Genomic DNA, 27,343 nt, shown 5'->3' with positions numbered 1-27,343 from the left:
TATAGTACAGTGAGAAAGTGATATTACTATAACTAATGTGATATGATTGAATATGTGATTAATACATGAGAAAAGAAATCTGCCACCACACTTCCTTCTGCAATTACTTTTAAAAAGCACATCTACTTCACTGCGTTCCAGGTAATCTCCAGATATATCTGCCAGTACAAATCAATATCAGTGTTTTTATTTCTGTTCTCTGGCGAACACTCTCAGAGATACATGATCATAAATGAAGAAGTTATTTTATTTGGGCAACCCAACCTTCTACATGGGTATGACAGTGACCATGGTCTTTGAGCTTCTTACTTTCACCCAGTTTTAGGAACTTTGGTGTGATTTTTGACTTGACACCTGTGATTATCATTTCATGTTGTTATAATTTAGTTCTTTTCAACTACACAGCAACCACCGGGTTATGAGGCCCCAAGATCAACCGTAACACAGGCCTGTCAGAGTGGGTCTCGTTAGTGTAACATGTGTGTAACATGTTAATTCTGTGGCGTTTAAAATGCTGCAGCATGCCGGTGCAGTTTAAAGAAACAGGAGCTCAGCCAAGCAGTTGCTCATTTGCTTTTAACAGTGTGATACGACAATCAGACATTTCTTTCCTGTTGCAGAAATGTATCTGTCACCTCAGTAGCAGAGATAAAAATATATGCCTTTTTTCACGGTAGGTCTTTTGACATTTCATAGTAAGTAAGAAGCTTCTGCTTTCTAGTGCATTTTCACCTGTCTATGCTGCCTCAATATCATAACGCAATGGCTTAACTGTGACACCTGAACATTTTTTTAATGTTACAAGTGTCACCTTTGGCTCCTTTAGAACTGAACACAAAAATCTTCTATAGTGTTTTGAAAAAAAAAACTATGCTGTGACTTTAGGTTCAGTTTTAGAATTTTTGAGCACATCGGTCTGCATAAATGTTACATCAGCAATTTAAATAAACCTAAATAATATATTGTATGTGTGCTACGCACAAGGTTTATTAATTTGTGGAGAATAGGTATGGGTGAAAGGTCCTAATAAACGTTGCAGTTTGATTTGCTGTAAACAACAGCCTTAGCTGTGATTTCCAACTAAGACCACTTGCAACGATGAGCAGTTATACATCAGCACACTGGTGAGTCCAGCAGGTCTGTTGTCAGCTCTGCTGTGAATGGAACAGGGGGAAAACTGGGAAGTATTCCCTCATTATGTTTTTTCAGGTCTCTGAACCACACAGGTTACTATGAAACACATTACAAAGAAGGAGAAATTCTCTGTTTCAAATTGAAAGAAAAATCATCTCTCCTTAGCATACAGCTTAAGTTTGAAAATATCCTGCACGTGGTTAAGTTAGCCTACTTTTGGAGGACTACAGATGAGCTGTTCTTAAAAAAATAATAAAAATAAGAATAAGAAGATTGTATTGATCTCAGAGGGAAATGCATAGTAAGCACAGAAACTGCCAGGGGGCTGACTTGCCAAGATCAGTGCATCAGATCATAAAATAACAAATGTAAATATTTTAAAACCACTAATAGTGTCATAATCAAATTTGCTGTTGTTCATTGGTGAAGTCTTTGTCTTTATGGCCGATGAGAACTACCCTCTAAGTAAACTCATGGTGTTGAGTTTATAGCTAGTTTCACATGCCTTTAATATACCATGGGGCTCTGTTTTTCTTACATTTTAGTCACTCGGGTCAAAAAGGATGACAAACCAGAAAAGCCTACATTGTAATACAGAAATCACTACCATAGTAGCTCAGTCAGATCCAAAAAATAGCATTTTTTACAATAAAATATGGTGCATTCATAATTTGCTAAGCTACCACAAAAGCTACCTGTGTTACTTTGTATCATATAAAAATATTTTTTAAGTTTAGCAAATGCAACAAACCATCAAAGATGTGAAAAGTCCAAAGTTAAACTTCAGCTATGCAGTTACATTTGAACTACGCTGCCAGAGAAGTGAAATGCAATTCCCGTTTAGTGGAAGGTCTCTTAGTGGTGGTTAATCATGCACTGCCTGCAGTACTAAATCCCTTTCCTTTCCCCCCAGGCCTCTATCTAAGAGCAAACATATAAAAGTCAAGAGAGCAGTTCATGGTACCCAGCAGAATATAAAACACCGACCCTGAGATTGTACGTTACTCGCAGCACTTACTATTTTATTAGTAAGTCAGCATTTCACGATTCTAACAAAACTGTCCATATTTTCATAATGCTGACCTTGCAAGTTTTCTATTACAAAAAATTGTCTCAGTTTGCGGTCATAGAATATTGTTTGCCACTTTATTTGAGTCAAAGAATGAGTGAATAAGGCAATAATTTCTCTTTCAAGGGTTTGACATGACAGAAGTCATGCTTGCTGTCATTATCATCAGCTGCTGTAAGACCACTTTCTGTGTTGTGATTGGATCAGTGCACCTCCACTCGTTCATTCAGAGCTACACATTTAAGCTGACAATTGTTTTGGTCATCATATTGTTAAATAGTTTTGACAAATTAGAGCACATCACAAAAACAAATGCAATCATGAATATATCTTCATATTGTTCTAAACTGATATATTGAACGCAATCAGGGACTAGATTTGTCACCCCGACTGTAAGTACTAGATCCAAGTGTCAAACATTTGGCCCTCAAGCCATAAACAGCCCACTAAACAGCCTAATCCCATGCACAGGATGGCTTTGTGAAGAGGAGGGTAACATGTCAAACAAAATGTGGAGAAGGTGCACAAGCCAAACCTCCTAGAGAGCCATAGGGTTCAGGTTTCTCTGCACAGCAGGGCTGCTGTAACTCTAAACTCAACTATACATCCAGCCATCCATTGAATTTTCTTCCACTAATCCAATTCAGAGTTATGGGCGGGCTGAAGCTTATCCCAGCTGTCATAGGACAAGAGGTGGGGTACATGGTGGCTCAAAGAGTTGGCAGTTCGTCTTGCAACCGGAAGGTTGCTGGTTCAAGCCCTGGCTCGGACAGTCTCAGTCGTTGTGTCCTTGGGCAAGACACTTCACCTACCGCCTACTGGTGATGGCCAGAGGGGCCGATGGCGCGATATGGCAGCCTTGCATCTGTCAGTCTACCCCAGGGTAGCTGTGGCTACAACTGTAGCTTGCCTCCACCAGTGAGTGAATGAATAGTGGAATTGTACAGCGCTTTGAGGGCCCCGAAAAGCGCTATATAAATGCAATCTATTATTATTATAGGCCTCCAAACTCCACTAATAAATATGAAAACAATAAAGCAATAACAGCAGTAAAAATAAGATCAAAATCAAGACTTAGACAAAGTGATTAAATTGGTTCATTCTCAGAATGTACTTGTGCTCCTGCACACTTTTAAAACATGCTGTTTTGTCCCGGTTTTAATCTGACAGCCCATTTAAGATCAAACCGAGCTCTGTTTGAACTACAATGAGTCTGACAGCCCTGCTCGAGACGGCTTATATATGTTCTGGCCATATCATGCTTTAATTATATTCCCCGCATTATCTGTGATAATGTTCTTGTACTGAATTTGTCACATACTCAGCGGTAGGGACATTCACCTTGTCTCATTACCGGGATGCAGAGCGTTGATTGCAGTGAGCAGGTTTTTGGCAGAGTTTTTACGGGTGGAAAAGGAAACTGTTTTTCTTTTTTTCTTTCTGCTTTGTCTTCATAATAAAAAAAAATCTCTTCTGGCAGTGGGAAAGAGAACAAAACAGAAGCAGCCCATGCTGTTAGCCTACTGTCTAATCACTCTTTCCCATGTTGGCGTACAAATGCTGCAACACTTTAAGCAACTGTTTTCAACTAGTAGAGTCAAGGATTCTCTTTCTGGAAAACTCAAAGTGTTTACATGTTAAAGTAAAGAGATGGTATATTTTCGATATTGTGTCTAGCACGTCATCAGTGTCCAAGCCAACATCATTAGGCTAATTAATTCTGATGCTCAGTAATTAGTCAGTACACCTGCCATGTGTCAGCTGTTGCCTCTCCACCATGGGCGGTAGTTTTTAAGTAAAAGCGGGCTTGGAACGAAAGCGAGCTTTTGTGTTTGTTTGAAGTCACCTTCGAGAATCCACTTCAAGTCCATTTTGAGCATGCCAAGCATAACTGGTGTTTGAAAACATGGTTGCTCAGAGAGGTGGCTGTTGACAGAAGAAAGACTCAGCTATGGCTTCTCATTCTGAGCCAAGCAGCCGGTTGACTGTCCTCTCAGAGCGTAGTGATTGGGTGGCCTCTCGGCTCAAAAAGAAATGACCCCTCCATCTTTCACACACTGCAAAGTCACAAACACACACACACTCTATTCTCTATGTGAAGTTCCTCTCTGTCGGTTTCTCCCTCAGAGCATGACGAGTGCGCCAGCGGCCAGGATTTGTGTGATGAGAACGCCATCTGCACCAACACCATCAGGGGACATCTGTGTACCTGCAAGCCAGGCTATGTGGGAAATGGCACCATCTGCAGAGGTAAGTTCCTAACCCTGGAATATCCCACCTGACACACAGACACAGAAACAAAAAACCTTGCCACATCCTCTGAAGATAGGTTGCATGCTTCATTACAACACGGTTCATGTGGTTCGCTCCTCCTTCCTATCCTCTAACCAGGCAGCAGCTGCCATGGAGATGGTGAAAATTGAATCTGGACCATTTTCAGACAGTTTTTGCCCACGTGTGCTTCTTTCCCCTCGCTGCTCACCCTGCTCCCCATTGACCTGTTGCACTGCCAGGCATGTTTCCTGGTTTGCCTGCATATAATAGCAATTGAACAGCATACAGAGGAAAACACTTTGTTTTCAGGTTCACAAAAAATTAACATTTGAAAAAATATCAGAACCTTTGCATATCTATAGCTATGAAAATTACAATTCTTTGTAATAGACTCCATTAAATCTACACATAGACCTTAGAAGTGTTGATCATTCACTTCAGCAAGCATGTTAAAGATATGGTTGTTTGCCTGCTAGAGATTAGACCGAAGACTCAAGTTGCAGCACTACTTGGTCTGCAGTAGCACATGTTTGTCAGCAAAGCAAAACACGTTTTACAAAAACTGTGGGAAGTTCTGTTTTGCTGTCTTGGGTTTAACGTCTTGGTCAGGCATGGATATTACTAAAAAGAAAATGGACCTTGCACAATCATAGCAACTGAAACTAGAAGTTAAGATAATAAGCGCATTAGGAAAGTATTCCTTAAATCAGATGAGAGATTACAATCCAGCTGCTGGAGTTTCTCCCTGTTGGCTCTTAAAAAGGTTCTGTGGTTAGGACACTTTAGTATTGATACCTCCATATTTAACTCATTCACTGCCATTGACGTCTATAGCCGTCAATTGCAGTGAATGAGTCAATGGGTTTAACTCATTCACTGCCAATGGCTGGCAGAGAATGAGTTAAATATGGTCTGTATTCTTTAACTATAAATATACTGTGACTCATTTGTCTTAAAAAGAGGTATTAAGACATGTTAAGTTTGGAGGATCCTGCCAACAGTCTAACCTTAATAAGGTGCTTAATTTTAGTAAGTTGTCAGAGTCGGTGTACATTTTGAATATTGCGTATTTTATTGTATAAAACAGAAGTCGGTGGTGGGTCAAATAGAGTCACTTTGTGCTTTTTTGTTATGTCAAATCAATCTCCTATTCACAGGTAGATGACGTGTTCATGCGTCCAATCCGCGAGGCGCAGTATTAATTCTGCTGAAATGCATATTTTCAGGGCTGATGAAACGGGGCAGCCATTTCTAGGCCATGCAGGGCAATCGTAGCAGCAGAGGCTCGTTAGAGGGTTGAGAGCTTTTACAGTCCAGAGGAGTGCTGTGGCTTGAGGTCACCAAAATACCACAAACATTGCTAGGATCCACCAACAGAGCTGCAGAAACATCAGATTTTCACTTTAGCCAACCAGTCAATGAGAAAGAAAACATATTACATTTCAGAATCTGAGGAATCAGGAAGTTTTTTATTTACGGTATCTGTTTGATAAGAGATCTTTAGTCACAAAAAAAGACATAGCAGGTATATCTTGCCTGGGTGTTAAGGTTGCACTTTGCCTGTTACATTTTATGGGTATTTTTCGATTTGGTAAAATAGAGTTAATTGCTCAATGTGTCCCTTTTTTATCAGCAAAGAGCAAAACACTCAGGTTTAAAAAAATTTGTGTGTATGTGTAGGAGATAACAAGCTCTATATTAAAAAGCGTTTGAGGATTTGAGGTTTATTTCTCAAAATGTGTTTTGTTGCTCAGAGTTGGTGCTGCCTCATAATATACTGTACTTCTGAACTCAAGTCTTAAAATACAGCTCAACTCCCAGCCTTGCTCATGTCTACAGCTTGATTTGTAAATAAAGAGACCCCATGGGCTTGCATGGAGCACTTTCGTGTAATTTTTTAGACTGTGTGCATATGCTTGGCTGCTGTCCAAGAGATGGGAGAGTCATTAAGCCTAATTAGGCTTTGATATTCTAACCTACCTAAACATGATCTCAACAAAATTCCGGCAAATGTGCTGCAGTTGGATGTATTTGTTGCTGCACAAGCTGACATCCCCCCCAATAGGCGATATATGCCGCCTGTGAGGATGTGGGCTTTTATTTGCTTTCCTGTAATTTCCTTGAAAGTGCCGAATATCAAAAGGGAATGTCAGGACTACTATCTACTCTATCATTTTTCAGGGTTAAATACCATGCTTTATTTTGACCTTCCCACCGTGTTCCATAGTGAAGCCACACTTTGCGTCGGCCTTGCTGCTCCTCACCGTGAAACTTAATAATGTTGTAATTAGGACAGGACAGAGGAAAGCATGTCAGTAATACAAATGATTAGTGGGAGGGTAAGTGTATCATATGGTGCTGTGGGTTGACATCTGCATGTATGTGATGGACAAGAAGTAGGGAAAGTGAATGATGAAACAAAAAGCAGCAAATGCAGGAGAGTGAAAGAGGAGGGAAATGCAGTGACAGAACCAGAAAGTAACAGGAGACATAAAAAAAAAAAGTAAAGAAGTCGTTGTCACCCACCCCCACTCACCCAGCCATCTGTAAAACAGGCATTAGGATGAGCAGCAGGTAGGAGGCAGGTCCAGGGAGAGATCAATGTAATTTGCAAAGTGCCTTCCACATAGTTTCAGCCTCTGGATTGTCTCCAGATTCATCACACACACACACACACACACACACACACACACACACACACACACACACACACACACACACACAGAGGCACACAATGCTTGAGGACAATATAAAAATTAAACTACAGCCTACATATTTGTCACTCCAGGAGTCACGGTCAGTGTGCAATTTATATAACAGAGAGGTGAATACATCAAACAATGTTTAGAATATAAATGATGAAATATGAAAACATTAGTTAACATAGTGGGTTTTGTTTTGTTTTTTCATGTTGGAATTAGAAATGCACTTTATTAAAAAATGGGTACTTTTAGGCACATGAAAAATGTGCATCTAGCTCCTGAACATGTAATTCCATCCGTGGACTTTATTCTGCACTCCTCTAATATCCTTTCAAAAGATTTCCTGCAAGGAAAAACCCACTTTAGCTGCAACAGGAAGGTGTGGCATTATTGTTAAAGGATGATTTCTTTTTTTAAAATTTGCCCCAAAGTTGCTGGAAAGGTTTAAAATCAGGATTCTGAACAAACTGGTCAAATACTCCTTCACCAAACTAGAACAAAAACCTAGTTCATGTAGTGCCTAGATATTCCTAGTCTAGGAAATTAACCCAGACCCCACATTGTGTAGCTAATACATGATCAGTCATTATGCTGAGACCATGCATGACACTCAGTCCAGCTGACTAATGACATTTGTCACAGGCATGTAGGGAAATTTGTTTTAATAATGTCATTAAAACTTCCTGCATTTTACCTATATTGTGCAGGCCAATTAGTATATTATGTGAGAGGGGAGTTTGAGGAATCTCTCTCTATTTCCCCCCTCCCCCTGAGATCTCATTACTGTGTGATGGTGACAGTGTTGGCCAATCGACCTGTGCCTCCCATCTCATTCCCCTCATACATCACTACTGCCCTCTTAGGAATAGGGGAATTAGTCTGAGTGTGACTGCAGCTCCTCAGCCTGTCCCTGCTAATGTTAATAAGGAAAAAGGTGAGTTTAGCTTTAGCTCATGCCCGACTGTGCAAAACTGCATTTCAGAGACAGAAAATGTATGGGTGACTGAGGGGTGGAACGGCCAACAAGTACCCATCAACATTTAATGTCTTTTTACATATACAATGCAACTTCACTTGGATTTGTTGTCAAGGAGGTAGCATTTTCTTTTGCAAAGGTATAATTTGGCGTTTACTATTTGTTAGGGCTTGGAGGATGGTAAAACCTGCCATAGGTATAGGTTTATATGCTCAGTGACTTCCGAACTGAAAATCTCACACATTTTGTTAGACTTTTACCCCATTTGATGTCATGAAGTGATGTTTCATTAATTATTAGATTGGCAAGACTTTTGTGAATGCCTTAGTTTTCGGCCAATTAAATCTCTATACAGTGGTGGTCAGATGTTTACGCACACTCATGAATATCATGGTCATTCTGGGCTTGTGATGATTGCTTTGAACTGTTGTTTTCCCAGGGTGGAATGATTGTACGGCATACATCTTTAATGACTTTATAAAGCAAGAATTGGGTACACAAGTTTGAATATATTTCAGATTTTTTCTAATCCACACTGGTTGGCTAAATGTCCCTTAGCAAACTGCACCTTGACCAGATGCTTTTGGTAGCTGTCAACAGCCTTCTGGCGTAATTCTGGCTGGATATTTGATCACTCTTCTTTGCAGAATTGGTTGAGTTCATTTAAATTGGTTGGTTTATTGCCACAGAACCGGCTTTTAAGTGTAGTCCACAAATGTTCAGTAGAGTTGAGGTCAGGGCTTTGGGAAGGTGATGCCAGAGGCTAAATGTAAGCCTCCATTGTCCTGTTAGAACACACAATTTTGTCCAAGTTTCAGTCATCTAGATATTAATTTGTCAAGTTGAAACATTTGGAAGTAGTCGTCCTCATTCATTATTCCATCCATTATGTGCAGTCTACCAGTATCACTGACAGACAAACGGTGCCAGAGGATGATTCTACTGCCAACAAGCAGAGAGCTGCTACAAAACATTAGTTTTACCCCTCCAAACATATCTCTTTGTGGCCAGATAGCTCAGTCTTTGTCTCATCTGACCGTAAAACTATCGTCTAGAAGGTAATTGGCTTGTCCGTGTGGGCAGCTGTAAATTGCAGTCGATGTTGAAAGTGTCATTTTGGAGTGGGGCCTGACTCTCAGTCGACACCCTCTCAGTTCAGTATTTGTTTTTTTCTGGGTTTTTTGGTTGTTTTTTTTTCAACTGATGGTCTTGGAATGGGTGATTGTTTAGAAATGGTTCCAAGAGACTATCCCAACTTATCCAAATCTATACTTCTCTTCAAGTTAATAGGCCTTGGATTTTGTCAGGTTAAAAACATTGTAGAGCCCCCAGAATTTCTGTATATATTTGATCATGTATGTGTACTTTCAACTCCATTGGATTGGAGAAAATCCAAAATAAATTCATTCTTGAAAACAATTCTTTTTTTTCTTTTTGAAGTCATTGGAGATGGTGCACAATCATTCCACCCTGGCAAATTACCACAACATTCAAGCCCATGAGAAGTGTTTGCAATCTTTTAATTTTCTTTTTTAGGCCTTTTGGTGTTTCTGAGCTGGCCACTGGTACATTTGGGAATGTACCAGTTTTTTTGATTTGGCAAATCCTAAAGCTTTTGATAGTCCTTTGATATTTTTGGTTTCAGCCTAATAATGGCTTCCTTAATTTAAAATTGCACGCCTTGCATGTGAAAAAATGGGGGGCTGTGTATTCAGATGACTGTAATTCTCCAGTTAACTCAGTACTTTTGTTAAACTCCTTGAATTAAAGCTGAAAGCCAGCACCTCAATCATATCTTGCTTGTTTGGTTTAAAATGCACCATGGTGATGTAAAGAGGCAAAATGACCAAAATTGTGCTGTTGTCAAATATTTATGGACTTGACTGCATAGCTTGTATATGTGAAACAAGGTTTTTGATATATTTACAGGATAATATATCAATGGGTGTGAATCATTAAAGGGTTAAAGGATTAAACTCTGTGGAAAAGAGCTATTTCAGGTGATGCATTAACCTCCTAGGACCTGGCATCCACATATGTGGACACCACATTTACTAAATTTTGCTCTACAAGGGCCTGATATCCACTTATGAGGACATTATACTGTTACTGTTCTATCAAAAATTTAAACAAATATCCTCATTATGTGGCTCTCATTTTTCTTAGAAACAAAAATTAGGTAAAAAAAAAAAAAAAAATCTGGTAATTCTTTGTTTTTACATTCATCAGGTCCCAAAATGCCCAAATATCAAAGAGAAATTAAAAATACATGCCGTGAATGAGTTCGGGTCTTAGGAGGTTAAAGTCAGTGTGAAAGTGATTCAATAGGCCGTTTGTCTAAAGGACCCTAATTGCAAGCTTTCTGCTATGTTGAATTGAAAAGAGGAAATGTACTGAGACTTTTTTTTGCGTCTTATACTACAGTGAGTATATTTTCTGGCTATGTTTATCTGAGTACATCTCTTCAGAGGATAAATCTTAACAGATAGACAAAAATCAAGATGCCCATTAAAGACTGTAGGTTTTTGATACCAAGAGTTTTCACATGAGTCAGAAAAGTTGTCCCCTTGCTTCCTTGCAGCACACCACAGGAGACTATACATGCTTCCCATTTGCTCACTGTGAATTCACTGGATAATTACCTGCTATATTCTAACATAGGTGCAATCAGACAGTACATGGGCTTTGTGCCTGGGAGCTGAGAGGAGAAAGTATGTTCAGTGTATAATATCTGCTAAGCAGATATTATATTCTCACACAATAATATTACATAATAAAATTACACTTGCCGGAGCAGGGAGATGGAAAGATTAAAGAGTTTACATTAAAGACCTGCATCAGCATCGTTTGTCCGTGTTCACATCTGTGTGCTCTACTGCATAGCACTCTGCGCTACCAGCAAGAGTATCTGTTAAACAAAGCGTATACAGTACTTTTCACAGATTTTATATACCGTAATTGTCGGGCTATAAGCCGCTACTTTTTCCACAAGCTTTGAACCCTGCGGCTTTTAGTCAGGTGCGGCTTTTCTATGGATTGTCCATGATTTTTGTCATATCGTAAGACGATTTGTTTTGTTTGTTCCGCTGTTGTACGGCACTACGTTGCCTGGCGGAAGGGCATGTGATCAGACACACAGTATCGCTACTTGTACATATACCTAAAAGGTTATGCAAATATGTACCCATAACTTGTTTTTCAAAATATTAATAAAAGGGGTGTGTCTCCAAACAGCCATCTCTTTCCTGACAATTCCCTTTGTGCATATTCTCTTACATAATGTATGTACAAAACAGGATTTTCCCCTGATTTTAGCTTGTGCTAATATTCAGGTGCGCTTTGTAGTCCGGGAAATACGGTAGTTGAGTATCACCGGCACAAGACTGATTGAAGACAAAAAAAAAAAACATCACAGAGATGATAGAATGAGGACAGCATACTGGATTTTTGCTTGGTGCATTAAATTATATTACAAGAGTGGATGTGATGGAGCTGAACACAAGGGGGGGGGGGGTGTCTCTCTTTGCTGCTACATCTAACAGTGGGGAACAGACTAAAAATAATTGCCTCAAATGATAATTGCTACAAAGCTTCAAAAACAAGTAGCGAGTTTTTTTTCTTTTCCTTGTTACAATTTTCTTTTCCACATTTGCAATTAATCATAGCTTCAGATGCTGTGGTTTTCAGCCAATTAAATGTTGTAAAACACTGTGCCCTCTAGCACACAACTACACAGCAGAAACTGCTAAATGTGTTGTTCCTATCAAAAAAGGATGAAGGGGAGCAATAATTATGTAAACAGAAAATTAAATGCTTCATACTTATAGAGGAAATGAAAACTGAATTACACTCCTTCCCCCTCCCTCCCTCCCAATTTCTCTTTTCCTCTCATCCCCATTCTCTATTTCCCAGAATACATTAGCATGGGTTTACAGCTCGCTGTTAGCTGCTTGCAACATGGTTCCTCTGCGATTAGGTCCGATAGCAAAATGAGAAAAGCACGAGTCAGTGCTTTTGTCCTCTGCGCCACTGTTTAGACTCACTACTCAAATCCTCTCTATTTAAAGCCCCTTTGTCTATACAAACCAGTCCTAGGGAATGAAACGGACCATTAACAAGATTAGCTCACTCATTCTACTGCTGACAAAGGCTCTGCAATAGGCTGCTGATCATTAGGCTGGCAGTGGGAACAATGCTGATCTATAATCTTTTGCCGTGCTTCGATTGAACTATTGTGGCCCATTTATTAGACTCTAAGGGAGATGACATAATGGTAGCCCTTTGTCAACCCAAGAGAGCCGCAATACCAGAGCAATCGGTGGAGGAACGAAAGTAAGTAATGGTAAAAGGAGTCTTAACCCTTCATTTCTTCTTTCTTACAGTCAGTTTGTGCAGTTGGTTGAACTGAAATAGAGCCTGTGGGATGGAGGCCTTTTTGTATGTTTCCAGCAATCATCCCAGTAGCACTAGGCAGGAAGGTGGGTGGCTGCAGGTAGGCTGTAGGTCTCATCAGGTATAAAGTTGAGAACAAATGTTCGCATGTAAATAGCAAGTATGCTTCACAAATGTTTTCCAGTGTAGTAGCAGGTAGCATTTTAGGTGAGAAAATCTTTCAAGCCACAGTGAACACAATCATTTCAAAATCAACACCTGAGCTGCATTCTTAAATTGTGTTTTTGAACCGTAAATACAGCAAGACTGAGCAGAATCAGCACCTACAAATAGGAGCAATAGCTGCGCTTCTCCATCTATTGTGTGTTTTCATAATATCAGCAGCAGCCAAATCTATTGTGTCGTTAACAGTCACCCGAAGGGGCATAGCATTGCTGTAGCAACAATATTAGCCATAATTACTCTCCTGTAATAGAAGCAAGATGTGAGGTATAATCACTACTCAGTCAGTGAGAGAGCAGAAGTAGGTCAGCTGTGGTAGACTGAGTGATTGTGGTGAATGTGCCTGGCCTAGTCGAGCTCCCCTGAGATCACCGAGGCAAGGATCCAGTCAGAGTCCCACCGATGCCACATTACACATCTGTTACACGAAGCTATAAGGGGAAACGTATCAGGTTCACTGTGGTAGGAATCTGCTCAAGTCAAGCCCATGCAAGTGGATATTGGGTATGTTTTGGGGCATGCAACCCAAATGAAGTACTTGTGGAAGTGCAGTTTTTCTAATAAATGCTTGCAGAGGGCGTCTCCAACAGTGAGTCAAAGCCTGTGAAGTCCCATGTTAAAGTTAAACCAACAGAATGAACAATATTTACAGCAAAGATTAAAAATTGTTTTCGGCCCCCTTGAACTTTTCCACATTTTGTCACATTACAGCCACAAACATGAATCAATTTTATTGGAATTCCACGTGAAAGACCAATACAAAGTGGTGTACACGTGACAAGTGGAACGAAAATCATACATGATTCCAAACATTTTTTATAAAGAAATAACTGCAAAGTGGGGTGTGTGTAATTATTCAGCCCCCTGAGTCAATACTTTGTAGAACCACCTTTTGCTGCAATTACAGCTGCCAGTCTTTTAGGGTATGTCTCTACCAGCTTTGCACATCTAGAGACTGAAGTGCTTGCCCATTCTTCTTTGCAAAACAGCTCCAGCTCAGTCAGATTAGATGGACAGCGTTTGTGAACAGCAGTTTTCAGATCTTTCCACAGATTCTTGATTGGATTTAGATCTGGACTTTGACTGGGCCATTCTAACACATGGATATGTTTTGTTTTCAACCATTCCATTGTTGCCCAGGCTTTATGTTTAGGGTCGTTGTCCTGCTGGAAGGTGAACCTCCGCCCCAGTCTCAAGTCTTTTGCAGACTCCAAGAGGTTTTCTTCCAACATTGCCCTGTATTTGGCTCCATCCATCTTCCCATCAACTCTGACCAGCTTCCCTGTCCCTGCTGAAGAGAAGCACCCCCAGAGCATGATGCTGCCACCACCATATTTGACAGTGGGGATGGTGTGTTCAGAGTGATGTGCAGTGTTAGTTTTCCACCACACATAGCGTTTTGCATTTTGGCCAGAAAGTTCCATTTTGGTCTCATCTGACCAGAGCGCCTTCTTCCACATGTTTGCTGTGTCCCCTACATGTTTGCTGTGTCCCCCACATGGCTTGTGGCAAACTGCAAACGGGACTTCTTATGGTTTTCTGTTAACAATGGCTTTCTTCTTGCCACTCTTCCATAAAGGCCAACTTTGTGCAGTGCACGACTAATAGTTGTCCTATGGACAGATTCCCCCACCTCAGCTGTAGATCTCTGCAGCTCGTCCAGAGTAACACTGCCCTTTTATTGAGGTTACATGAATATGCATAGGTTCATTAACATATGACGTCTACATACACACAAAGAGTACTTTGGCTTTGTGATGTGTGTGTGTGTGTGTGTGTGTGTGTGTGTGTGTGTGTGTGTGTGTGTGTGTGTGTGTGAGTGATCTGTGTGAGGTCAAGATGTGACCCTGTGAAGACTCCCCAAAGCTGGTGCCAGAAGTCTAGCGGGTCCATCTGAACAAAAGGCTCTTATACTTAAAGAGATATACGTGTGTTTGCTATGCCATATATCAGCAAGAGAAGATACGACCTCTCCTAGGAGGTGTGTGATCTTATGCCAGAACACTCTGTAGAGGAGTGAACGCACTCCCCTCTTCATGCTACACAGAGTTGTTACAGACCTCCTAGGATGAGACATTCTTTCAATCTACAAATTATTATACACCTCTAAGCATATATGGTTAAATATTTCTAAGCATAAATGACAATCAACAATACAAAACCTAACAGAGGGCTGACATTAGGAAAAGAGAACTATACATTTTTCCTGTTTCTAGTGTTGATCTTTGTGTGACACAACCCGAAATGGCACAACGTCAGCGTCAGAATCAAATCAACATGGATGTCTTTCTAAAAGTGCCATTTAGCACCAATAATCGAACCGTGGGAAAGCAACAGCAGAACATGTAGAGAGAAATTGAATTACTCACAAAGTGCAGATTGAATTTATAGACATTATGTTTTAGTTTTTCTGTAAACTGCAGTGAGCTGTAGCTCTGAAGCTGTTGAAGTCTCCATTTAGATTTCAACTAATTAAGGTTCATAATAAAGAATAACCCCGTGGCTCAGAGACAGTAAAAAATTTATGTTGGGTACATTTTCTGCTTGCAGTTGTATTTTCACCAGGTAAAAGGTTTGTATATGGAAAATGCATACCAATACACCTGGGAGAAGGAAAGAGACAACTGTGGTTTCTGTTGCAAAATTTACCATCACTTAGCATTCCTTAAGCACACCTACTGGCCCAATAGAAAAATACTAATTTAATTCTTTATATATATTTTTTGATTGATTATATTATATTAATAACTTGAGATCCACTATGCATATACATTTTATAGCCACTGAGGTCTGCTTCAAAACAGCATGACTGTGTTATTGTCAGTCAGTCTTTAATAGGGAAGCTTTGATCACCTTTGTAGCTTTACACCTGCTGTGTTGCTTACTCTCAGCCAGACCCTGTCCCACATTATTGTTAAGATGCAAACTACCATATCAAATCAAATCAAATCACTTTTATTGTCACATCACATGTGCAGGTACATTGGTACAGCACATGTGAGTGAAATTCTTGTGTGCGAGCTTCACAAGCAACAGAGTTGTGCAAAATACAATAATGTAAACAAGCAAAATACAAGAATGGCTACAGCTGAAACTAATAAATATATGTACAATATATAATAGTATATGCATTTCTGGATGTGTATACTAAATATTTTTCTACGTGTGTGTGTGTGTGTGTGTGTACACATATTTTACAAATTAAATAGAGTAAACAATAAATAAAAAATATAAAAATATACAGAGTTGAGACATGTGCAAAACAGTGGCATTACTGTACAGTATGGAGTGCATAATGTTGAAGTTCCAGTAGTGAAGCTGAGGTGTCTATGACGTGTTCAGCAGTCTGATGGCCTGATGGAAAAGCTGTCTCTCAGTCTGCTGGTACGGGACCGGATGCTGCAGAACCTCCTTCCTGATGGAAGTAGTCTGAACAGTTTATGGCTGGGGTGACTGGAGTCCTTGATGATCCTCCCCGCTTTCCTCAGGCAGCGCTTCCTGTAGATGTCTTGGAGGGAGGGAAGCTCACCTCCAATTATCCGTTCAGAGCACCGCACTACTCGCTGGAGAGCTTTGCAGTTGTAGGCGGTGCTGTTGCCATACCAGGTGGTGATGCATCCAGTGAGGATGCTCTCAATGGCACAGTGATAGAAGGTCCTGAGGATGCGGGGGCTCATGCCGAATCTTTTCAGTCTCCTGAGAAAGAAGAGGCGCTGCTGCGCCTTCTTCACTGTTTTGTTTGTGTGTACTGACCACGTAACCATATCTGAGGTTCGCTCCAAGGAAGCAGGTATGTATTTTACTTTTTACTACCTGCTCTAGTAGCCTTAAGAAATTTACTGGGTATATGACTTTAACATTTTAAATAAATAAATACGTACATAAAATAGAGGCTGTTTTAAAACAGAGAGTATTTCATCTGGGACTGAAAAGCACAAAGCTCGGAGGCTCTAGGCTCCAAAACACTTTAGTTCAAATCTGCAGGCCATGGCTGATTTATGGCAGACTGCAGGCTTCACTTGTACACACACACACACACACACACACACACACACACACACACACACACACACACACACACACACACACACACACACACTCAAATAACAAATAGACAAGTAGAGGAAGCATTTGAATGGGATAACACTGTGTGACTGTAGCTGTTTCTCTTACTCACAGCTATTACTGTGGATTTTACTTTAAACAGGTACTTCAGTTGTAATTACTTGTTGAGAAGTGTTAGTTCTGTGCACTTTTAATTGTGCACTGGTGCATTCTGAAAACAAAGTCAATAAGCCAAACGCTGCTTCAGTCCCTACAATAAGGGAAATGTATTTACTGAAAAAGGAGCCCTGAATTATATTCCTTCTACTAGTTATTTGTTTATGTTATACACCACATGTATGTTCTAATTATTGCTGCTTTCAGAGAAAAAAAGCGCACTTGTAAAAGATACAATCAGACAATAGTTCATCAGTCCACATGACAGGATTCACCGTGTATAGATTTATGACAACATGTGGTGTGGTGTGTGTGTGTGTGTGTGCATGCTTTTGTGTATCTGTGTTTTTCCAGGTTCTTCAGCTAATTAATTCATTGTTTTTGCCAAACAGGAAATTTGGCAAGAATAAAGCAGTCTTTTTCTTATTCATATGATATTGGACGTGGTAAATAGCATACCTTGGGTTGCTTCAAAGAGAATTTGCCTTGGATTTAGACACTGATTATTGGGTGTTTTCTACAGACAGAAGCCCCAGGACACAAGGAAAAAAGAGTTATAAACCCAAAGTGTAAAAGTTTGTTTGAGTTTTTGGACTACGATATTCATTATGAGAAGAGATACTTCAGTCACGAACAACATGCAGGCCCACTATACAATGCTGCTATGATAGCATATTAAAAACGGGGTAAACCTGGAGTGTATGGATATGTAGTTGAGACCTCATTGTTTTTGACAAACTGAAAGAAATAAAGCAGCAGCCATCTCCTGAGAGGATGATATGATCGTTTCTGTTCTCCTCACTCTCTTTTAATAGCAGCTGCTCTTCTACCTGATGTGTCTTTCACCATTGTGGGGCTCACACACACACACACACATCCAAATCAGTGTCTCATTCACAGTCTGTTTCAGTGCAGATTTCTAAGCTGTCGCTTCAATCATCTTATTTCTCCTCGTTCTTGTCTTATCATCTGTTTCCCATTGCTAATCCATCATCTGTCTATTCCACGTGCTGTCAGGATGATAGGTCTACTACTCAGTAAGACTTTTTGCTTGTTATCATTTTCAGCATATTCGTGGTGAGTCAGCGGAGAGATACAGATACACTGTTCTGTCTACAGAACTACAGCTTATTCAAGTTTTCCAAACCAGTTTTTGGGGAGTGACGATAAAGATGCGGGAAGTACAGAAAAGTCCCACACGTATTGAAACTGATTTTACTTCATGAGTGAGTACAGTAGGATGGAGTTGGAAATGGCTCAGCAGTGCTACAAAAAAAAGTTACAACTGACAGTTTAATAACTAAAGTTTCCCTTGATTTTACTTCCATATGGGTCAGTCAATGAAAATCAGCACGTGTGTCATGATCCTGGGTCTTCGATCAAGCGTTTTGTGTTTTGTTTTGTGTATTGTTGTGATATATTTTGGTTTTTGGTTGTGTTCTTCCTCAGTTTGATGTTTCGTCATTTCTGTCTGTGTTTTCCTCTGTGTAAAGTCCGGGTTTCTCAGTCTGTGTCTTTGCCTGTGTGAGTTCCTGTTTTATTTTGTAGGTCTGCGTCTCCCATCAGTGTTTCTGGTTTCGCTTCCCCTTGTCTCGTTATGTCCAATTACTCCCAGCCGTGTCTCCCTCCTGTTTCCCATTCCCTGATTGCCCTGTGTATATTTAAGCCCTGTGTTTTCTCATGTGCATTGCTGGTTCGTCTGTGTTATTTGGTGTTTTCTGGTGTGCGTTGTCGCCCTCTCTGGTTCCCCTGCATCTATCGATGGCTCCCTGCACCTCCGTTTGTGTCTCAAGGTTTCAGGTTAGCTTTATTCTTAGTTTTCCCAGTTTAGGTTTTGTCAGTTCTGTTCTTGCCACCCTCACCTTTTGTTGATTGCTGTCCTCCTCAATAAAGCTCACTCTCATCTTAAGCTGTGCTAGCACTTTGGGTCCTTTAATAATTTACACACGACTTGCCCCGCAAACCGTGACAGAGTCCCTCCTGGCCCCCTCACAATTCACAGATTTCAATTTTAAAACCTTTTTTGTACAACAACTGTAAAGTAATGATGCCATGCAAACCTTCATAGTGTCAAGATTTTGCAACAAGCTGTCCCTGAAGTACAAACGCCTAGGTTGAAATTTGATTATTTATTTTTTTGCGAGGTCTTATTTTTCCCACCTTTTTTTTTTCTTTTTTTTTTTTTTTAATCCTCATAACTAGTTGCTACCACTACTACTGTGCAAAACACTTTCTTTCTTAATATCTTCCTTTGAAGCAGTCAGACTTGCCTGTCATTTTTGTTAAGTGGTCTTTAGCAGTATTTCTCCAGGCTTTCTTAAGCTCTTTCTGAGTTTTTCCTTGGACTGCTTTTTACTCACTTTCAGTCCAGTCCTCATAGCTCACTGTTTCCAGTTGGTGTGAAAATAGAATCAATTGGAAATTTTTGGTTCAAATCATTTTCATTATGTACAGAAGGCATCCAGACCGACACACAGCAGCCTTGAGCCATAAAACAGAGTGGAGGCTCTATCATGGTTTGGGGTTCCATTTCAGCCACTCACGTTGGGAAAAGTACCATCAGACTGACCATGCAGCACCATGTGAAAACCATCCACCATCCATCTAAACCACCATGATTGGCAACAGTTTCATTTTTCAGCATGATAGTGATCATAAATACATTGCCAATGCAGTAAAAGCATACCAGGATATAAGGAATGCAATGGAACAATAGCAGTCACGGACTGGCTTCCCCAAAACCCAGACCTCAAGCCATGTGTGGTCATCTTGGCAAAGAATAGTAAAGAAGGCACCCATAATCCAAAGAAGAGGGAATTATTTGATCCACTGCTGAATTTTATATATAACGCGCTTCCATTCATTTTGCACTTTTCAATAAACCACTGCAGCTATTACCTATTTTCCTACAAAATGTTAAGAAATAAGGAGTGGCTCTAGAGTTTTGCACAGCATTCTAAGTACAGGATTTCATCTCATTTCTCTTAGGGACAGCATAATTTTCTCATGTATATACCTTTTTAAAACCAATGATTGTAGTCTACTGTGGATACTACCTCAGGATTTCAGTGAGGATGAAGACTCATATCTCAAACTGATCAGTTTGTGTGTGTTTGATGTTTCTGGTGTTGTGAAAGAGTGGGACTTAAAAAAGAAATGATCTTATAGTGCGAAGTGTCTGTTTGTATTGTTATGTAAACAAAAAGGAGAGAAAAAAAATGCCATGTTTGAAATAAGTGAAATTTTTTAAACACAACCCTCCGTGTGAAATCGAATTCATCACTATATGATATGCATCCCTCCTCCAGCTTCCAGCAGCATGGGTCATGGGTAATTCTGCCACTACATCTCGCCTCTCAGCAGTAAGCGTCATGTTATCAGCGAGGCAGAGGCAGCAGCAGAGGTTGGAGAAGACAGTGGTGTCAGCTGCCTACCTGTGTGTGTCAGTAATGGATTCAGATACAGGGAGTCGCACATCCCGTGCCGCCCTCTGTTATGAAAGCTCCTCACATCCAGCTGCCAAGGGCGTCCCTGCTCCTCACCCCTCCCCTCCCCCTCACTGTGCTGATAGGTTCATGCCCCCCATGACTCTTCAGCAGATGAAAATAGATAAAATCATCCAGACATGGCGTGAACTGACAGTTAATGTTTGCCACACACTGATTCAGTTGAAACACAGACAGTGAGTTGAATATATTTCTATTTTTATTTGCTTCTTATTCACTTATTCAGTATTCAGCAATAGCATTTTTTTAATACTTAGGAAACTGTATAACAGACAAAACTCACACAACAGAGATAATTCTCTTACCATGCTTATTATTTGTATTCCCCAAACTTCATATTGGACTTTGCTTCTACTTAAAAATAAAGTAAATATACAGTCATCACTACGCCCACACTAGCATCTAAGCAGATAAAAAAATATTACTGATACTAATTGCCGGCTTTGTTGTCATCCTAAAGAATCGCACATAAGTTTCATAATTTTATGCCAGTACCTAATAAATGTATTCACCCACACAAAAGGATGTTAAAAACCCAGCTTTAAATACAAGCTTAAAGCTTTCTTTAAACGTGTGTTTCTGAGCCACTCGTAAGAAGTGGAAATGAGCTAAAAAGACAACACCAACACAGCATCACCTGTTAATTTCTTAGCAAACGTTGGCTCATTTAAAAATCCGGCAGAGACACAGCGACGCTAACATCCATCTGGAGATGTGTCTGCACAAGCCTGACTAACTATTCGCATTATACCCAACCGTCTTAGTCTGTTCTATAGTCTCAAATAAGCATTTTTGTGGGATTAACTTTCAGATCTCATATCCTGTAGCTTTTTTTCTCATTTCAATTGACTCTTCCCATTTAGAAGTACTATAATTAGTTATATCCATACTTAAACCCATTACAAGAGCATATCATTTTTATACTTATTCAATCTGAGTACATAACCCAGCAGCTCATCAGGTACATGTATAAAGCTGAGTGTAAGGTAAAGCAAATGCAAATATTTTCACAGCACTCTCTTATTTTTGGATATTATAAAAGTGTGACTCTGGATTAGTGGACGTGCATCTTGGGTAAAGGACCCGCTCATTTTATAGTGGCATCAAGCAGACTCGTGCGGTAATGGATATCTGTGTACACAAGAAAATGGAGTTGTATTTCTGCGCCTGAAGTGTAATGCCTGGAGAGAGAACACAGCGCGTTGAATGCTTTTAAAGTGAAAACCAAGAATCCCAGGGGAGCATTTAAGCGCTGACAGCTGTTTTACATCTAGAAAATGTGGCAAAAAAAAAACTTTGTCAGTTTGCTTGAGGTTTGGTTTTTTGCTTTTTGTTTTGTTTTTTTTCTTTGCTTGTCTGATGAATAAACAAATGGCACCTCTGCGTTAGCTCAGTCCTCTGCTGCCATCTGCTTCTGCAGGCAACCTTTCAAACTGTCTTTGCTCAAACACTTTAGCCATGTGTTCACAGGTGCACTTAAATGAAAGCCTGAAATGAAAGGTTGATCAGGCCGTGCTTGTAATGATGATTGTGAATGAAAGTATCTGACTTTCTTTTCACCGTCCCAACATCCACAGTGAGATAGTAGCAGGTCCCCCCTGCCTTCCCCAAAACTGCTTTGTAAGTTTCCCTAAAATCGCTGGTCACTTACCTGCATCTTTCACACTCCTCCAGCCCTGAGCATTCTGAAATGTGAGGAGGCTCGTTCCAGAGCGTGGAATCTCCTGAACCACCTGGCAGAATTAAGTGTTGTGTCAGCAGTATTGATCAACCACCCCTTCAACCCTCTGCAGATACATTATGGCAGTAAAAATCTCCCTTAATGTGTCTTTAATCCATGCCGACTGCCTGGCGCAAGTCCTTATTGTCTTGTAAGTGCAGTCATTATCTGTGATGTTCAGTAAATGCCCAACAGAGAGTACAGCCAAGGGTGAACTACTGTTACTCTGATGCATAGTAAAGTGAGGCATTTGTATGAGTAAATGGATTGGCATTAATTCCTTCTTAGCTGTACTTTTGGCCTGCTCAGCACTTCCTTGCAGGCTGCCAGTGGACTTCTAACTCTGCATTTAAGCCTGCTGCTATGCATTCATATAAATGGAAGCAAGACAGACAGACAGACACACACACACACACACACACTGCAGCAGGAGAAAGAGGGAGGAGGCATTTTTCTTCCTATGAGATGAAGGATGTTGAAGAGAGAGAATATAGTAGAAGATGTTGAGCCTCCATTATCTGGATACCCCTGCGTTCCTCTGTCAGAACTAATAGATGTTGTTTTCAGGAAGGCTCCTTTATATTGTGCATAATCTCTTTCCCTCTGTGATATCAGCACCTGTTGGAAGATATGAAAGGATCTGAGAGTGGAGGCTAAGGTTTACATTTAAAACTTTCAGGGCATAGATTGATTGCTGCAGACCAGAGCTGTTCAACATCTTTGAAGAGGATGCTAGGAATAAGGTGGATTGGAAGCTGTGGCTAACTGAACCAACTGTAAAAAGAAAGATTTTACTTCTAAGGCCCTTTTTTTGGTAACGATCTTGAAAAAAAATGTTAATTTATAATTAATGCATCTTTAGTAGTTTAATTACCCTTAAAAACTTAAAATATAATTAATAGTGTTTAATAATCAATAATGTATGTGTCATTATTCCTTAAACTTGATGAGTGATATGTTGCATCATGTATTGTGTCACAGCTGTTAAGAAACAGTAACAGTTCAGTTCTGGCAGCATGAGAACATTATGACTTTTATATAGTGTTTTCTTATTCTAAGTGACCACTCAACATTTTAAACACACTCACCGGCCACTTCATTGGAAACATCTACTGAACTGCTTTACAGTGCAAACACCTAATATGGCAATCACATGGCAGACGATCAGTGCAAGACAAACTGCTCAAACTGAGTATCAGAATGAGGAACCAAGGTGATTTTAAGTGACTTCTGTGCAGGTAGCATGATTCTTGGAGCCAGATAGGTTGGTGTGAGTACTACACAACGTACTGATCTCCAGGGATTTACCTGCACAAGCAGGAAAATGTCTAGGGTTTACAGAGAATGGGCCAAAAATAATGTTATCTGGTAGAAAATTATTTGTTAATGTCAGAAGTCAGAGGAGAAAAGCCATGCTCCTTTGAGGTGATAGGAAGACTACAAATGACCTCTCCTTACAATCAAGGTGTGCAGAAGAACAGTTCTTAATGCACAACAGTCTCTGAAGACGCTTCCTCCAAGGAAGGTACGTAAATGGGGTTAACGAGATCCTCGTAGCATTTTGTCTACCACCCAACTTTATCCTCAGCTGAAGTCAGTAGCACCCAACTCCCACTGTACACCATTTGAACAGAGCACCACTTTCCTGGGTCACCTGATGATTTGCCAGAATCAATTAGTGGCCAGCTGAAAGTCTTGTTCCATCCTAAACCCACTTTCATAGTCCCAAATGCTTACCAAGCCCAATAAGACTCTCTTAGGCTAATGGCTCCCATCAGCTATGGTGCCCACCATCAGGTTTGGTGATTATCACCATAACAAGCATCAACCACCCTTTGGTTAATATGGAGATCCAAAACATTGTCCATTGAGTCTCAATAGTCCCAGCCTCACTTGAAATTTTATTGAACTACTGCTGGAGGTGGGAATTGAAGTGCTCACCAGGACCTGCACCAGATGCTCCCAGCACAACCTCTCTAAGTCCAGTATCCTCCCCCACCAACTGATACATCTCAGTTGATATCCAACTCAGGTGATCAGTTGGTAGCTCATTTCCTCACTTCACCCGAATGTCCAAAGCTTGTGGCCGCAAATCTGAAGAATATCCAGTGAGTGGCAGTTCTCTGGGGGAAAATGCAAAATTAGTGATTGACCTGCACTAAGGTGTCCTGGTCTCAAATGCACTTACAAACACCCTGATGCTTGATCAGGTGTCCCTTATGGACAAACTGTGATTGGCACAAAGGCACAATAATAAAACAACACTGGAGACTACATCAAACAGGCTGTTTTTCTCAATTGCGCCCTTCCAGGTCTCGATATTATGGCCTGTGTGTGTGTCTCCAACACAAGTCTCCCGGTGGAGTACTCTCCAGTGCCCTACTCGGTAAATCCAAGAAGGCAGGGTTCTCTGAACTGTCATTCTCCACATAAGTGTAAATGACAGAACAAGAGCCAGAGCCAATTACCCCACCTAAAGGTTAGGGAAGCAACCCTCCCATCCAGTGGGGAACACCCCAAAATATAGGCAGCAAACTAAGGGGATACAAGTATACCCACCCCTGCCCACCCCTCTGACGGAGGGCAATGAATGATTGGAGCACAGTCCAACTCATCTTCAGGGATCTGAAGAGGCACAGGCACAGATCATAGGCCCTGTGTTGCATGATTATATAATTATTTTCTCTTTCCCTTTACATGCGGCATTGCAGCATGCAAAATTAAAAGTACTGAAAATTAGATATTTCAAATTTGATAATTATTTAACAATTTCTTACTATGACTTCATTATCAAAAAGGCTAACAATGTTCTTATCAGTTTTCATTTTTCTGTCATAGAATTCCAAAGCTCGCCTTTCCCCTTTCACACCTACTTGAATTTGTCGAGCATTCATCTTTCCCAACAATATTCCTGCTCCTAATTCAGAGATGGAACCTTGGACACCCAACGACCGTGAATATGACTGTTAGCCACGGCACAGAGTGGAATGATTTCATTCTTGCCACCCACTGGAAAGCAATCTAGGCCTGTAATGGGAAACTCAAATAGCAAATCTGTGGGTATAAGCATGTCTTGAGAAGTCACGAGTCAGCAACAGGCTCAGTTAAGCAATGAGACAGTTTAGCAGGAGGTCAAGAGACTTACAATTAAAGGAGGGCACTTTCTTTCTTGGAGCTCTGGGTCAGTCTATTTGTCGCTGTGGTGGGTTCTCATAATGACATGTAGAGGAGGCAATTAAGGGAAGAGCTGGAGAGGTGGAAAAGTGGGGAAAAAAAGAAGAATTTATTGAATGTTAAAAAAAAAAGGAAGGGGGGGGGGGGGGGGAGATTATGGAAAGAGGTGAAGTGTTGGTGAGATACTTTGTATAAGCCAGCAGTGAGACTAGAGTTTTAGAGGCTTGAGAACTGAACCTTCAAACAGTAAATATAAGGTTTTGGTGTCAGAAGGGAGGAAAGGGGAATCACTTTCTGCAACCACAATCTAAGGAGGTGGCACAGGGTACAATACAATTCTACTGCTCTTCTTTGTCTTCTATATGGTGCCATTCCATTGAAATGGGATGTTCCCTGCTGTTTGTTGAACAAGAGCGACACATTGCTATTCTTTTCTCAATCTTATTCGGAAATGGAAAACCATCAGTACCACACATTATATGTATGGTGCATGTAGAAAAACAACAAGAGCTGTAAACAACTGGCTTCTCATCTCAAAGAACGCCTCCACACCACAAGATCTATCAGGGCAAATGAAAAAAAAAAGGCCTCGAGCAGACCTTCCCAAAGTGTGGGGCCCGCCCCCTAGGGGGGCGCAGAGCCATGGCAGGGGGGGGGGGGGGGGGGGGGGGCGGTATGAAAAGGAAAAAACAAAACGCTTGGACACTGCTAGCACGGGGCGCCCGCAGAAACGTAAAGCAGGAGATGAAGCATAGCTGAATATGTTTCCAAACCAACTTCATTCTAAGCCAAAGACTAGAAAATCTGGTGAAGCATATCTTCCCTTTGGTTTCACCTGCACAAGTGCCAAGGTAGGTCTCCCCTGCAGAATTGATTTTCCCTTCGTTGGGAGCAGTGCTGGGCTCTTCAAATCACGGACAAACAGTATCCCACATTCGTGATTTTTAGTTCACAAACACTTCTTGTAATGACTAACTACTCCTGACATTTTAGAGATGTTAGCTCTTTATACAGTAAAGTTACAGCAGGATACAAATAATATCAGGCTGATCCTGCCACGATTTGTTCCCCCGGTTCAAATCACAGACAAACAGTATCCCACAGCTGTTTATGTTTTTAAACCCATTTTGCACAGAGAGGCATTTTTTGAAAAATGTATTGATAGCAATGTTGAATATTATTACGCAGGAAAAAACAACTACACGTAAAATAATCACACCGTGACGCCTCTGCCTTTCTAATTGGAGGGACAGTAACTGCGTGTAAAACCTGCTGATTAACAGTATTTTGTCTCTATCTGCCATTCTGCAATTCATCTCATGTAAACAATAACGTGGTCCACAGCGTGACGTGAAAAAGGGCACATACCTTTGACGTTGTGTGACGAACTCTGTATTCCTCGTCCACACGTAAACGCAAAAAAGGAGTTTTAAAAATCTCAGTTTCCGGTGATTTGAAATGCCGTTTGCGTGTGGACGAAACAGCTTTTTTCAAAAATACCTGTGTAGGTGTGGATGTACTGTAAAAGATTTAGTAGTTTATTTTATTACTACCTGTAATTTATTGCAGAGTACTTGTATTTGCTTAATTGTTTATTAAATGTTTGAGGTGTAAAATAAACCGCAATGGAGCAAAATATGGGTGTGTGTCATAGCTGGACTGGCCATCGGGCATACCGGGCATTTGCCCGGTGGGCCGCTGGCGATTTTTTTGTTTTTATGGGCCGATGGATTTTTTTTTTAGGAAGGGTATATATAATGAAAGGTGTTGGATTGGGTAATTGGTCATGATCGACTCTGGGCTGGACCAATTACAGCCGAGGAGACGGATTTACCCTCCCCCTTGTTTAGCAATCACGTGATTTTCGCGCATTGCATGCCGGGCACTAGTGGCAAAACAATGCAAGTACCGCATCAAATGCAAGCATTTGCAGCACCGCTAAACGTTCATTCT

General features: G+C 40.6%; 1 protein-coding gene across 1 annotated transcript in view; it reads left to right on the top strand.

Moving 5' to 3' along the window:
* The window catches only part of LOC146640102 (protein kinase C-binding protein NELL1-like), a 313,384-nt gene that overhangs the window by 241,574 nt on the left and 44,467 nt on the right, over window positions 1-27,343 (top strand). Inside the window, exon 14 of the mRNA XM_085350021.1 lies at window positions 4,331-4,453. Within this exon, the coding sequence (XP_085206147.1) occupies window positions 4,331-4,453 (123 nt within the window). The remainder of the gene's footprint in view (window positions 1-4,330; window positions 4,454-27,343) is intronic.

The sequence above is a fragment of the Diplotaxodon limnothrissa genome, linkage group LG1 (assembly GCF_057381915.1).
Source record: "Diplotaxodon limnothrissa isolate DT_005_m linkage group LG1, D_limnothrissa_male_GT1.1, whole genome shotgun sequence".
NCBI classification, from domain to species: Eukaryota; Metazoa; Chordata; class Actinopteri; order Cichliformes; family Cichlidae; genus Diplotaxodon; species Diplotaxodon limnothrissa.
Note: the sequence above shows the minus strand (reverse complement) of the source record. Positions and strands in the feature narration are given on the sequence as shown.